Source organism: Daucus carota, chromosome 7 (genome assembly GCF_001625215.2).
Source record: "Daucus carota subsp. sativus chromosome 7, DH1 v3.0, whole genome shotgun sequence".
In the NCBI taxonomy this organism is placed as follows: Eukaryota; Viridiplantae; Streptophyta; class Magnoliopsida; order Apiales; family Apiaceae; genus Daucus; species Daucus carota.
In genome coordinates, this window is record NC_030387.2 from 24,593,066 (window position 1) to 24,607,851 (window position 14,786).

The window sequence follows — 14,786 nt, forward strand, 5'->3', positions numbered from 1 at the left end:
AAATTTAGGTCATGCCTCCAATCCATCCGATCTATTTTTCAATAATTTTCAAAAAAATTAAATTTTACAAAAATTGAATCTATATTTTCAGTTCTGAATTCACTGAAAATTTTTAGGCAAAAAATACTGAAATCGCGGTTTAAAATTCGAAGGAAATTTTGTTGATTATAAACATATTTTAGAAAAAGAACTTCAGTTATCTTCTTTTTGATTTCCAATTTATTATACAAATAAGTTTCTAATTCCTAGAAATTACATCAATTATTTTTTAAGTTTACAATTTTTTAAGAGGAAATTTCTAAGCGATCAAAAGACAATTTTTTTAATCAGATAATTAATAAATATAAAAATATATAGATACGTGTCAGACTGTCAGGATAGCAAGAATCGGATTTTTTTTCATAGAAAGTCAGCTCAATATTAATATAACTTATAAATAAACAAGCACGTGAAATTTAGGCCGGGCCACAAATCAATCTAATATTATTCTTAAATTAGATTATTCTTAAGATTTAGGAAAAGTTGAATTTCAGAATTCTTGAAACTGGAATAACTTTTTTCAGTCTCAAATTTGTCCAGTCATCAGTAAGGAGAAAACGATATTTAAAGTTTCATGTGATAGTTATATATATTAACAACAAATTTTTTTTATCACATAACGATATTAATTTTTGAAAATATTTGTAAAAATGTTTGCAAAAATACGATCTCCAACCACATGCAACCATATACAATTTACTTAATTGGCCCCGTAGAGATTGCAACTATAGTTGCATCTGATTGCCTACGATATATTTGCAAATATTTTTGCAAATCAATCTTCAACCTCATGCAACCATATACAAGTTTGTCCTTGAGTACATCACAAATGTCTTTAATTTTTGAAATTATTTAATAATATAAGGATATGAGACATCCATATCTGTTGTAAACAGCAGTTACAAAAAGACAATATTTTAAATTTTTAATATTAAATTTTTTAAAAAATAAAAACAATTCAAAAATAACCATAAATACATAACTGAAAATTTGACTACAAATTATAGGAGACTAGTACTATAGTATTTATGTGTCAAGGGTGATATCTACATTATTCAACCTTGAACTTTGACCTTGTATATACGTTACACCTTCCTGACATATCTTTTCTTCTCCATAGCACTTCCTCACATCACTGCTAGGTGGGAAATGAGACAACAATGTCAACGTGGGACTAATATACCAAAAAAGGAAAATGCTCAATATTGAGTACATATTCATTAGAGTAGTAATTAATTTAGTTACACGAGTTTTCAACAACCAACAAATCATTAAGTCTGACTTTATCATTCTAAGTTTCTAACCATTTATTTCGACAAACAAACATGGTGTCATATGTCTTGTCTAAATTAACTTTTTCAAGTTAAAAGGGGCAACCACTTTGTACATTATACTCCGTTTCCATCTTTCTAGTTCGCGTGAAAATCGTGAGAATATTTATATCTGTAACATCCTTATTTGTAACCCTAAGAAAGAATCCAAAGCTCAGAATACATTGTCACATGAACACATTAAACACCAAAATATTGATCATGTGAATAGATTCTACTGCTTCCTCATCTCTTTATAAGGAACATTCAGATTTGATCTGATGCTCCAAAAAGTGTCCTTGTATCATCCTGATGAGTAAAATTATACAACAAAAATATGGCAGAATTTGCCAAGTAGGAACAGCAAATTTTGAATAATAAATCTTTTGTAAAAAGAAAGAATGGACCGGTGACAAAAAATTTGGTCGAGTGAAGTACCTATAAGTAATCCCATTTTTAGTCGGGAATCGAGTATTCGAGTCACTGAGACAAAATGCCATGACCCAACTAAATGAGGGGTTTGCCTAAAATGAATTCTGAGTCCTCTACATTGTTTTTCAGAAGGCCAAAGTTCTGCGGAGTTGAAAAATCCACAACGCTATCCGCATCACAAACATTCGCGCTTCTAGTGACAAATCTTCTAGCCAAGCACTGATGTACCGCAAGAAAGACTTATTTTGTAATAACTTTGCCTCGATAACTGCCTCGGAAGAAACTCTTCCGATGATCAAAAAGGACTCGAGCGAAGATCTCTGCAGCTGTTGGAGAACACATAAAAAAGATTCAGAACAGTACTTGATCCTCCAACTATAAGATACTTGCAAACTCATCACCAATGCAATTCTAATAAAGATAGTTCACGATTTGAATTTCCCTATTTTCACTTGTGCAGAAACTAATGTAATATGCAAGAATTCCAATAAAGGTAGCTTGAAGAAACATATAATTTAGAGTTTGCTGATATGCAACATAATTTAGGGAAACATATACATTTTTTCCCTTCCAAAGAATTTTTGTAATTTTCAACATCTAACTTAATTTATCAATTAAATTCGCTCAGAAGTCGTGATTCTCTACGAAAAGAAAGCCTTTATCTCTGAGAAAGCTGTTGGGGCAAGGTCTATGTATATAGTACATCTCACCCTTCTGAGACCTTACAATGAGTGTGGATAACTAGCTGTGCTTTATCTGGTCTAATTCATGAAAAAAGATATAAAGGTAAACAACACAGTAGCAGCAGTTTTGTAAAAGATGAGTGATGAGTAATAGGTTGAAGACCCATGTGGATGGACGAAGACAGACACAAGTGATGTGTTTCTGAATATTATATACTCAATTGAGTACAAAACACAGAAATATACGAAGTAGAAGATAGTCTCCTATGAAAAATTCCGATAAAGGCAGAAAGAAGAACACAGAGCATATAGTAAGATGAAAGAAGTGGCAAAGGAATCGCCAGAAGTTAATGAAAGTACTGACCACACAATCTTGTGCATGTAACAACTCTTAATATCATACCATGGGGAACACTACAGAAGTATGTGAAAGTTAGATATGTTGTACCAGTGAGTTATTAACTGCTCGTAAACAGTCGTTGGTCTTCAGCATCAAAAGAATTACACGAGGCAGCCTTCGCAGGAGCTCTGTGATTTCAGGGAAATATTGTGATGCATACATCTGCAGAAAAAAGTGAATTATTATAGATGCAAGGAGACACCCAAACACAACTAATATTAATTGATTTGCGACATTAACACCACACTCTTGCTAATGAATGAATGGATTTGTTTGGGTTATATATCCTTGTCCTTTGTTGCCCAGCTATGCTTAAGTTTGATTTGGCTTCAGTTTACTTCTATCTAAGATAATGCATCCAAATCTAACACTTAAATAAGATTATCCTCCTTTTGTATTCTGTAGCACCAGTATTAACTTTGTGTGATTTAACTTTAGGGCCTCTTATGGACCAAATTTCATACCTATCTGGCTATCTCCCTAACAGCACAACAGGTGACTAGGTACCTGGGAAATGATTAAATATACACCCTTTATTTCACAATTACCTGCAATTCTGAATGATCACCCTCACTGCCTCGCATGACTAAATGATCAACAGCTGGATCGATAACCCTCTCCCATGGCCTCATGGTAAGAATCCCTGCAAATAGTGGGTACAGATCCTCTCCAGCACCTAGCTTCACACAATTTTCTTTTATGGCATTGGCATCTGCAAATACTAGTGCCTGTACAGAAACTCTCAAATCAAGGTAATCATAAGTGGAAACAGACAATGATTTGGAAAAGATCTCAAAAATATAGTTATAGCTGATAAACCTTCCACAACGCAGCATAGTTGGTTCTGGTTTCCACATCAAGTTCCTTGTACAGGCCATGGTCTAGCAGTATCAATTGTGGTTTTCTCTTTCCTACATACATGAGATATAATAAGCAGATATTGATTTGACCATCCTTCAAAAGAGAAGGCATCAAAATATATGCATCATAGAACAATTACAAATGGAATAGCAACACTGTACAAGGACTAAGAGGAAAAAGCCAAGGTACATTGTCACGAGGATTGAAGTAATATAACAATGTTGAACAAAGGCATTCCAATGACCATCCCACAGCTGAGGGTTGTCTTTTAATTTCATTTTTACACCTAAAGGCTAAAGACATACAATCTACAAGAAACGCGTATCCCAAAAGAATTAAACAAGTTTAAGAAATTGCTGCAAGATTATGAATTATGCAGAGGAACTTTTTTAACCAGGAGTCAAAAAATTCCACCTTCCAACACCAACGTTCCGCTATGTGCAAAAAAACCCAAATCCATATCCCTTCCCATCAGACTACAAGAGCACATCATTCAGCATGCAGATGAAGCAACATGAGAACTTAATAATAATTCTCTTAAAACTATTTGATATATGGACCACTAAGTATATCAAATCGAAACTCTAAAAGAACATTTGAATTAAAAGAGGAAATGAAAAACATTGGTGGATTTACCAAAAATGCCCCTCTTGGAAGAAGGATGAGGACGAACTATCAAATTGGCTTCATGCGGATCACAATGCACAAATCCATGTCTGAACATCATTTCAGCAAAGGTTTTACTAAGCTGCATAGATTAAATAAGAAAACTATGATGTTTACAAGTTTAAACAGAGTACTTGTGAAAAACACACACTTTGCAGCTACAATAATGTCATATTTTGAATCTATGCAACCAAAAGATTACAGGCACCAGAAAAAGCATGTATATCAGAACTTGGACTGGTTTATTTCAAGTGAGTGAAGCTTTCAGAGACCTTAAAATCGGTAATGTTAAACTAACAGCCCTAATTATAGTTAGTGCATGTACTAAAGCAATTACAAATATACGTTAGCTGAGGAAGTCTGATCTCACCAAACCACCACGGCACCACATAATTTAAAAGGTGAAGTAAAGAAATTATGTTTCCACATCTGCCTTTACAAATCCTTACTAGCTCTAATAAAATGTTATTAGTGATGAAAAATACTTACTAAATTTGCAACGTCAACAGGTCGAAGTCCAAGACCTCGGATACCTTTTAGGTCATTTATTTGTGCTCCTTCGATATATTCCATGGTTAACAACTTTGAAGTACTTAAGTTCCAGTATACCCTTGGCGCATAGACATAATCTGCAATGCTGGGAGATAACTTCCGAAAATTGTCCATACACTTCACACTGTTCTTGGCCTCAACTAAGAAATCAAGTTCCTAACAGTCATCATAAAAAATAATACATATAGTAAAGCCCATCCACACAGTGAACAACTACAACATGGCATACTATGGTCCAAAAACATCTATGCGTATTAATAAATTTAAAAACTAACCTTTGGTAAGCTATCACGCACTTCATCTATCAACCATCTACATTTAAGTTCACGAAATTTCATTTTAAAATTTAATTGAGTAAAATATATCAGAAACTCTAACACAAGTATAAATGGCAAGTTCTAATCAATGATAATATAATATAAGTATATGACTATGCTTGAATGTACTTCTTTCCCATTTCCCATAACGCCAAAAGTTCAACTATCAACTGTTCTTAAACCAGAAAATAATGTTTGATAACTGAGAAGATGACCGACTCAAGACCTGTAATCAAATGATGGGAAGAACTGATGCAAGGTATTCACAATTAACTCCACAGTCGCATAATCTGCAGCTGCACTATCTGTCATGTGAATGTGCTGAACCTGAAAGTAACAACATAATAGAAAGAGGAGGAACAGATTGTCACATTACTAATTTATTCATCTCTATATGCTAGTCTAAAGTTACATTCAGAAGAGAACTTATTAAAAGCAATAAGGTATAAAACCTTCACGGCAAGCTTTTTCCCATCATGGTCGTGAGCAACATGAACTTGTGCAAGAGAAGCACTAGCTATTGGGACAGGATCAAAATCTTTGAAAATCTATACACAGAGAGGAAATAGGAATAAACCTAATATGTTGAAGTACGTCTTGACTAGAGCAGTTAAATGTAAAATATAAATAGTGAAGGCAGCAAAGATCCATCGATCTCCATAATAATTAGAACTCAAGCATATGCAACATACTTTATCAGGTAATTCTCCCAGCTCACTCTTGACAACTTCGCATACTTGCTCATACGAAGAAACTGGACATTTATTCAACATGGACTCCCGCAATATTTCCACATACTCTTGAGGCACCAAGTACTCCTGTATAATGTAAAACAGCCCTCTTAATCACGATACATACAAACTTTAGTTACGAATCAGTTATCATATACTAACTCATGTCAAAGTCATCATTGACATCAATTTCCTTCACAAGTAACAGATTAAATGACTAAACCATACCAGTTGACCAAGATGCTGACCAAGCTTGATATATATCCCACCATTTTTAAAACAAAGTTCTTCAAGCTTACGAGCACCTCTGATGTGAACTTCGTGTTTAACTTTAGACCTCTCGCTGCTACCTTCCGGCAATCCCATTAACGAATATTCGTAATCTAAGCCAATTATGAATTAGCATTTGTTAACATCAGTTTATATATCGTCATATTAAAAAGCTTGCATTGTATTCCATCACATATTATTCAGAAATTTGTTAAAGCAGTTTCTTACTCCATCACATACACTGAAATGACTACATGCCTAAAAAGATAATTCCTTTCCCCAAGTAACACAATCATATTGGTGCAAGATTATATTTTCAAAGACTCTTACAATGATAAAATCTCAAAGCAGTTGATTGAACACTTAACTAGCGAAAAAATATTGAAAACAAATGATTTGATTAACAAAGAGAGGTGAAGTAATTGATTGAATCCACTAAGCTATTAAATGACAATGGAGAGGGAGGAAGGGAGGGGGCGAGCGAGAGGGGGGGGGGAGAGATAGAAAGATAGAGAGAGAGAGAGAGAGAGAGAGAGAGAGAGAGTACCGAATGCAATGGAAGCAGCAGCAACGGAGACACGAAAAAGGCGAAGAGGAACACTCGTACAGAGCTTGATGGCGGTTGCGGGGTCATCGGAAGATACGATCACGGCGCCACCAACGCCGCCGGCCATGGCGGTGGAGGCCAGGCCAAGACGCCAGAGAGATCGTAAAGCCATCAGAATATTGGGTACTACCAACCTGCTGGGGCGCTCTGCTATATTCCAGCCTCAATTGGGTCCGATTACTTTGCTTTCCCTTTTTTATTAGGAAAATCATGAAAAGGGCATAGAATTTTTTTTAACAAAAATATAATTAAATATTAAAGTTTTAAATTTTGAATTTTGTTATTTATTTTTTAGTATTAATCAAAAATAACACTTTTTAAAAGAATTTTTCTAATTTTACCATTTATGAAAATATTTACAAAATATCTTTCAACCGAAAGTAACTAAGTACAATTTGAGTATTTTTATAATGAAATTTATATAGTACATTCGACATATAAGAGCATCTCCAAGGGGCTCTCTAAACAAGCTCTTAAATCAAAATTTAAAGAGCAAATCAAAATTTAGTGCTCCAATAGGCTCTTAGATGCTCTTTAAAAATTTAGGAGCTTATCATATCTCCTCTATTTTAAAGAGCATGTAAGAGCTCTTAACTTCTTTTTGATGAATATAATATTGATCTCACTTCAACTTTATCTCCAACAATTCTCTCTTTTTACTTTTCTCTCTCATTTATATGAATAAAATATGAATAAGGAACAAGTATAAAGAGGAGCATTGGAGTTGAAATCTTTTTCAATGTCTTAACTCACTAAGAGCCAAATATCTTTATATTTATATAAAGGAGGTTCCTCACATGCTGACATGGCACGCTTGATAGCTCTTCTTTCCCATTATCTTCTTTTCTGAATTTTTGCATTTTTAAATTAAATTAAAATTAAAATTGAAATATAAAAGGGTAATGGAAAGATGAACAGCCACCTATATAAAAAGACAAATGATCGCTTAATAGATGTGTATCTCTTCAGTGTCCTTTAGTTTTGCCTCTTCGTATCAAATCAATCAAAATCTCTGGTCATATATGCACACACACTATTTCAACTCAATATCCCAAGTAAAACTGATCATGCCAAGATGATACTCCGAGGCTGCTTCCCGATGCGTTTCTTGATGCCAAAATGGTTGCAATATATGAGTGTGGCTGCCAAAATGGTTGCAATGTGTGATAGTTACGGTGAAGTTAGTTATGTAGCCAAACTGTTTGACGGAATTACTCAACCATCTGTTTTTAATTCAAGTTCACATCTCAAAGCTAGCATCAAAAAGATTTCAGCCGCGTCCACTGCTCTGATCCTGATGGTGCCGATTCTTCCAAGGTCTGTATATATCTTGATTTTTATCCTCATTATTTTGGTCAATTATGTTTATTATTTTTAAGATTTTGAGTGTCTTTTACGTTAGCTTTATGAGCTTGAGGGTTTTGTTTAAAATGATATCCTTCTCAAGAAACTCAAGAATATCTGCAAACCCGATTGCTAAACTCGAGGAACTTTACCAGATTTTGTGAGAAGATATATAGAATGGCAGAAGGAGGATCTGATTATTGTTCTAAAAAATCTGATGATTTCTGTGGAGGTGCTGCTATTGAGGTAAAGATTCATTCTCTTATGATACCAATTGAAGTCTGGAATTACATTGCTGAGACTTTTTTGTTTTGTGATGTTTCATTATACCAACTGATTTTCTCCTGTCATATGTTAAATTCCTGCGAAATGGGGTAAAATTTGAGTATTTAAAATCCGTGGTTTATGATTGTGTGTGTTAATTTTCCAAGTTTAATTCAAAATATTTGAAATTCTGCTTCCATCCATTGGGGATTTATGAAAGCCGAAAGCATATGTTTTGTTTAGCTTTCGCACAGGTGGATGTGCGGAAACAGATTTGTTTGCCTAGGAACTAGGCTGATGCAACTCATGGAGAGAAGGTTTACGTTGATTTATTCATTTATTATATTTTTTATCAGTTTTATTACGTGTTATTGTATTTTTTTCCCAGTTTTGTTGATGTGATCTTTCAAATTTATGCTCACTTTTTTGTTGATCAGGTTTGTGAATTCGTTGCCACCCTGAAGTTTTTTGACAGATTTGTTTCGTTAGAGCAAGAGCTTGCTCAAATTAAAACTTCCGCTGTATCAAATGGATCCACAAAGGTATCTTCTTATTATTGTTGCATATAAACATTACCACATATGTAATTTTGTAAAAAATCTTAAAGCTCACGAAATTTTGTCAATGTTTTTTTTATATGATTCAGTATACCGGCGGTTCATATGGAGCTGATAATGCTATGCAAGATGAAGATTCCAAGTAAGATCATCTTCCTATTTATCCTATTGCAATATGATAACTATAAGTTCCTCCGGAGCAACTATTTGTCTTGCTGATGACAGGGATCATCTTAAGCATGTCTTGGAAACTCAAAAAAAATTGTACTCCGGGAAGAAGAGGCAATAGCTTATGCTGATGCTTTTGGAGCTTCGCATTTAAGGTAGCAATTACCAGTGTTGTAGTTATTTGATTTTGAATTTTCAGGCACAACCTGTTAACCTAAAAAAATTTGTTTATTTGAGTTTAGATTACAAGATTACACCAAGGTCTTAACTAATTCCTTAGCCTTCGGAGGTATGATTACTTGTGCTACTTTTCCAACTCAGGGTAGCATATCTACACTTCAAGGCATTATGCAATAAAAAGAATGGTGACGGCTTGTGGAGGGACAACATACCAAGAATGCCGGCTTTGTGTCATAGGTCCAGAATTCATGATTAATGTCCAGGATGGCAGCCTCTTTACAGGGGAACCAACTGAACCAATCGATGTATCAGCATCAAAATCGACTACAAGTCATGCTAATTTCAACAATAACCAAGGTAATTCGAATTTCTGTTTCTGTATAATCTGATAAGCTTGTGTATATATATTTACTCTATTTGTTTCATTGTGATTTAAACTTTAAACTTTGTCTGAAAATGGTTGGAGCTATACACGACTAGACTGGAAAACAAGATGTTGCTATACAAGACCAAATTAGCATATAGGATGGATCGTTGCTACCAACTTTGCTGTCCAGTTTGGTGTCTTAGTTTGTAGCGCTGTTAATATTTTACTGTTAATCTTTTCTACGGCACAATCAGGGTAGCTTATAACATGGATTATTACACTCACTTTTGTTACGGGGTTTACTATTTTTGCTTATAGGAATAGATGACCAAAGTATAGCATCAGGTAAAGTCCTTTCGTGACCAGTAGTTGTGATACCTTGTGTGAATTATGTTATGTGATGAGCTTGAACGTGTTTACATCCTGTACGTATTTAGGTTTTGCGAGATGTTCGGTCTCTTTTCTCTAGGCAAAGGCTGGCTTTTAAGAAGCTGACTACATGCTTGTAAATTTGATTGTGCTTTTTTGTTTGGTTTTCTTTACCGAGTATACCAAAGAAAATGTGTTCTCTTAATGGCAGGACCCTCTACATGTTTTAAGCGTGACAAGATTACGTTGTATTATGCGTGGTCTAGATTTGAAAATGTATCTCTTGCTACTAATATTGATTCCTACACATGTGCCTTTGGTTTATATATGCACGCTCAAAAAGTTACATTACATACTTGTAAATTTGATTTTTCTTTTCTGTTTCGTATTCTTTACAAAGTGTACTAAAGAAAATGTATTATCTTAATGACAGGATCCTCTATGTGTTTTAAGCATGACAAGATTAAGTATTATGCAAGGTCTCACTAAATTCTTCAACCCTAAGAGTTCAGGAAGTAATATGCAAAGGTGCCAACCTATTCAATATGCTTCCTGAGCAATATATCTTTAAGGAAATCATCAGGATTATGGGTCCTATACCACATTCTTACTCCGCTTTCTATCTTACAACAAATCTTTTGGAGAATTCCAATAAATACAAGTTCCGTTCGCCAGGAAATTACACAAGAAAAGACGGTGGCTGATAACTTCTCAAGGGCATCTGCTTCGTCCACTTCTGAGAAAATTGAAGATGCAGCTAACATGATTGTAAAGGGTTTTTTTTTTGGTCCGATTAGCAGATGACTCCAATATGATCTTCATTTCATTCTTCAAAAACATTCCGAAGATTCTATAAATTCTGGAGTGCGATTCGTATAATTGTATATAACATCAAGAGAGTTGGTTTTGAGTTAGGAATGAGCAGCACCCCCTGTAACAGTGGAATGTTTCCAGGGAATGACTGTGCTGCTATGGCCGGTGTTTTACTGTCTCATGCATCTCTCAAGACTTTTTATCCAATTTTTCTATTTTTCTATGCATTGTTGTTTTTTGTTTGTGTGTCAAGGATTTAAATTAAACATATGTTTCTTTTAATAGGTGTTGAAGGTTAGAGTTTAAAAGAAAGTTATATTTTTTTATATTTCAACAACAAACATCAAATGAAAAGGATTAGAGATTGTAGAAAATAAAGACCTTTTTAAAATATTTTATATTCTACGTGGTTCTCACTCGCGCGAAGCGCGTTTTTTTCACTAGTTATATTATATTTTAAAGAGTGATGTAAGAGCACCATTGGAGATACTCTAAGTAGGTAAAATGATAATGGTAGAAAGGATAATGGTGGAACATATCGTGATGAGTGGCATAATGATTTTCACCTTTTCAACTTCCATCACAGTAAAAACTAATCGAGATTTTTAACTTCATTGAAACTATTTCACCGACTTCTACATACATGTACATACACATGTATACTCAGTCTTACATATTTGTGTAATAAGAGAATTAAAATTCATGAAATTGAGTTTTTTCATGTTGATTGGATTCATAAATGAAATTGGTGACAGGTCTATAATCATTGTGTGGGATTGATGTTTGGGCTGTGGTTGGTTGATAAAGAGTTGGTGACAAGAGATCAAGATATATAAATGGAAAAAGAGTTAGAGAGAAGCATAGAGACTGAGCTGTGGAGTCTTGACCAATAATGAGTTCAATATGTTGTCAGTCTTGTTGATTGCTTAGTCTATTTTCCAGTTGTTTTGTGATATTAGTACTAGATCGTAGGGGCGCTCATCTTTGCGACCTTTACAACCGGTTGCAACTTTTTATAGAATTAAATAAAATTCTAGCAGTTTTCTTAAAATTATATTTGTAGTTGCATATATGTTTACTAGCAGTTGCAGATAAAGTTGCAAATGTAACAAGTATTTTTGCAAAAAAAATTCTGAAAATGATATTTTTGCAAAAATATTTTAAAAAATACAATATTTTTACAAAAAAAAACTTTCTCAACTCTGGTATTTGTGAGAAAAAACCTCTTTATTTTTTGGTTAGAGTGTACACAACAAGTATAAAAATACAATCTAGAAAATAGTGTGCTTACTAGAAAAATTTTATTATTAAACCAAAATACATGTAAAGGTATTCTCATATTAGAGATTTTCAGATTGAAATTAAACCATGATTATATATCAATTAAAATACATGTAGACAAGAGAAGTTTCACGGGTGTGGACAAGATCTCTAAGATTCAAGTTAGACAACATTAAAAGAAAATTCAAGAAAATTTACATGTTGGAAAAGATGAAGAAATTGAAATCATAGCTCTATATGATATTGTCCGCTTTGGGTTTAGCCCGCACAGTTTTGTTTTTGGGCACCTCCCAAAATGCCTCAAGTTATTGGAGTTGTTCTGACGGCGGCTTATATTCTAGTTTTTTACCCCTACCACAACCGATGTGGGACAACTCCTAACAATATTAATATGCTTCTTTAACTTGCTAATTAACATGTGCACACGATATAACTTTTTTGACTTATGGACAAAGTGAAAATACATGTCAATATGTGGACTTCACAATAAGTATATCTATGAGCAATCGTTGATAAGTTGAAATTACTATATAACATTCATGAGACTTCTCGATAAAGGCTTTTCCAGACTCCTCGACATGTAGTAAGTTTGGAATTCTCAATATCTCACTCAACAAAATTTTCAATTCTACAAGTTTCTTCTTCTAAGAAGGCGTTTGGTTCATGGTTAATGAGTCAGTTAATGAGAATCAAAATCTTAAAGACAAATGTTATCGTTTAGATTAGTAATTTTATAACATGGAATGAGAATTCCAATCCCACTTAGAGGGTAAATCATTCCTTACACTCTCTTTGCGGTACTCATTCCCATACCCTTCATACTCATTCCTGATTCTCATTCTCACTCACAATCCAAATGCCCCTAAGTTTTATTTCCAAATTTTGAGACATGAGTCATACTTAAACTTCTTTCAGAATATGGATGATAGTCGCTCAAGCTTGGATCGGGTTTCGAGAAATCTTATAATTGGGTTTTGAAATAAAATAAAGTCCAAAATTTAATATCTAAAGAAAAATGCATTGAGTTTCGAATCGGATAGATTTTTTTAGTTATTAAAAAGTTGAAAATAATGTAGTTAAGTTCAATATTATAAGAGCAAACAATATTAGTTACTTGTTTAACTTCAGTGAGCAACTTGATACTTAACCTCTTTTTATTATAGAGTCATTATGACTTGTATTTAGACTTGTTGTTATAAATGCATGACTTGTACCAACAAAGATTTTGTACAATTTAAAGATAAGATCTCAATTTAATACTTGGAGATAGTAAATTTTTCATTCAATACTAGTTCATGTACCTTTATTTATTCATCTATCATTATTTATATAAGGGAAAGCCATAACATTTTTGTGAGAACACATTTCATAATCTACTAAATTGAGAATTCAAAGTTATAAGAACATAATAACCCATATAATTACATGTTTCATGGCAAAAGTAGAAACAATCAAGTATATTTTTTTAGTTATTTTCTCCCTTCTTCTCTTTGGCAAAGGTATTCTTGATTTCAATGTGTAATAGCAATTTGTCATTCCATATACTTTGTTAATTATTAATTATTAAGTAGATTTCTATATAAGTGCATCATTCTATTTTTGAATGTTGCGTTGTGGTTTCCATTGAGCATAACTAACATATACTTATATTATGTAAAAAAAAACATGTACCTAGATTTTGATTAAATTTATATCTTTTCAAAAGTTTTCAAATTTATTAACTTGACATATACTTAACAAAATTTAAAATTAATATATGTGAACATTCCTTTTTACGTGAAGATGGCGGAATCAAAATAAATATTCAATTTTTATATTAACTTAACAAATCAATTATAGTTAATAGATTTTATTTTTTTTCATCCTATAATCATAAAAAGATCATGAAATTTATTTTGATGTGCAGGCAGTGGTGATTGTTCTCCAAGTCAAGTTGTAGTGGAACAAGTTAATCTTGGAGAAGTATCAGGAATTACAGAATTTCAGGTTAATATTAAGAATCCCGGTACATGCACACAAACGAGCATAGTGTTAGCATGTCATGATTTTAATTCAATTGAATTTCCGGACACTTCGGTCATCGATTGGGATGGAGAACATATATATGTCAAGCCAGATATATCTGATTATGGCTCGGTCAGCTTCAAGTATAGTTGGCCTCATCAAGAAACTATAACCTCGTCATCTTCCAGTAAATGTTGTTAGACTAAAAAAATTATATTAAGATTTTGTAAAAGATGGAATAATATCTTACATTAAGTCATCACTATCTATCTGAAATTCATAAAAAAATAATATGTTATTTCTCATGATTTTTTTGCATTACTATTCGATTAAAGTAAATTGTTGACAATAAAAATTATTTGCAAAAGAAAAAGGTTTTAATAATTTATCATGTACTTCCATTAACATATGAAATTATTTGATCAAAAGAAGTTTTAATTATTTAGATATTCTTTTGATTATAATAAATATTTTTCTAACATTTTATAATTTATGAAAATTAACTCTTATAGGTCATTTGTTAAATGTGATCATATATCTTGAATGCCATATTTTTCTATATGATTGTGTT

General features: G+C 33.0%; 2 protein-coding genes across 4 annotated transcripts; one reads left to right on the forward strand and one right to left on the reverse strand.

Annotated features, from left to right (window-relative positions):
- Nucleotides 1–1,550: 1,550 nt before the first annotated feature.
- Nucleotides 1,551–7,050, reverse strand: LOC108196937 (putative ABC1 protein At2g40090). Its single transcript, XM_017364442.2, has 12 exons — nt 6,809–7,050; nt 6,220–6,374; nt 5,953–6,078; nt 5,713–5,808; nt 5,487–5,587; nt 5,219–5,255; nt 4,881–5,099; nt 4,362–4,473; nt 3,684–3,775; nt 3,413–3,592; nt 2,913–3,026; nt 1,551–2,107 (listed from the first exon to the last, which is right to left on the reverse strand). Exons 1-12 carry the CDS (start codon nt 6,978–6,980, stop codon nt 1,907–1,909), a joined length of 1,605 nt encoding a protein of 534 aa, XP_017219931.2. The 5' UTR covers nt 6,981–7,050; the 3' UTR covers nt 1,551–1,906.
- Nucleotides 7,051–7,684: 634 nt separating this feature from the next.
- On the forward strand, nt 7,685–11,212 carry LOC108195665 (uncharacterized). 3 transcript variants are annotated; one of them, XM_064080918.1, is made up of 7 exons: nt 7,685–8,185; nt 8,316–8,458; nt 8,914–9,018; nt 9,123–9,175; nt 9,259–9,356; nt 9,523–9,738; nt 10,551–11,212. In XM_064080918.1, the coding sequence occupies exons 2-5, from the start codon at nt 8,390–8,392 to the stop codon at nt 9,320–9,322; spliced, it is 291 nt and encodes a 96-aa protein (XP_063936988.1). In that variant the 5' UTR covers nt 7,685–8,185; nt 8,316–8,389; the 3' UTR covers nt 9,323–9,356; nt 9,523–9,738; nt 10,551–11,212. The 3 variants fall into 3 exon arrangements, 2 of the variants coding, with proteins under 2 accessions (XP_063936988.1, XP_063936987.1); XM_064080917.1 differs by having other exon boundaries at nt 7,690–8,185; nt 8,368–8,458; XR_010285430.1 differs by having other exon boundaries at nt 7,699–8,185; nt 8,368–8,793.
- The last annotated feature ends 3,574 nt before the right edge of the window (nt 11,213–14,786 follow it).

Excerpts from the sequence above, each read along its gene's own strand:
- LOC108196937 (XM_017364442.2), bottom strand. The coding sequence starts at position 6,980 with ATGGCTTTACGATCTCTCTGGCGTCTTGGCCTGGCCTCCACCGCCATG. Across the intron at positions 5,256-5,486 it reads TTCCCATCATTTGATTACAG|ATGGTTGATAGATGAAGTGC; the intron begins GTCTTGAGTCGG and ends ACTTAAATGTAG. Across the intron at positions 3,027-3,412 it reads GTGATCATTCAGAATTGCAG|ATGTATGCATCACAATATTT; the intron begins GTAATTGTGAAA and ends TTTTTTCTGCAG.
- LOC108195665 (XM_064080917.1), top strand. The coding sequence starts at position 7,944 with ATGATACTCCGAGGCTGCTTCCCGATGCGTTTCTTGATGCCAAAATGG. Across the intron at positions 8,186-8,367 it reads ATGGTGCCGATTCTTCCAAG|ATTTTGTGAGAAGATATATA; the intron begins GTCTGTATATAT and ends GAACTTTACCAG. Across the intron at positions 8,459-8,913 it reads GTGGAGGTGCTGCTATTGAG|GTTTGTGAATTCGTTGCCAC; the intron begins GTAAAGATTCAT and ends TTTGTTGATCAG.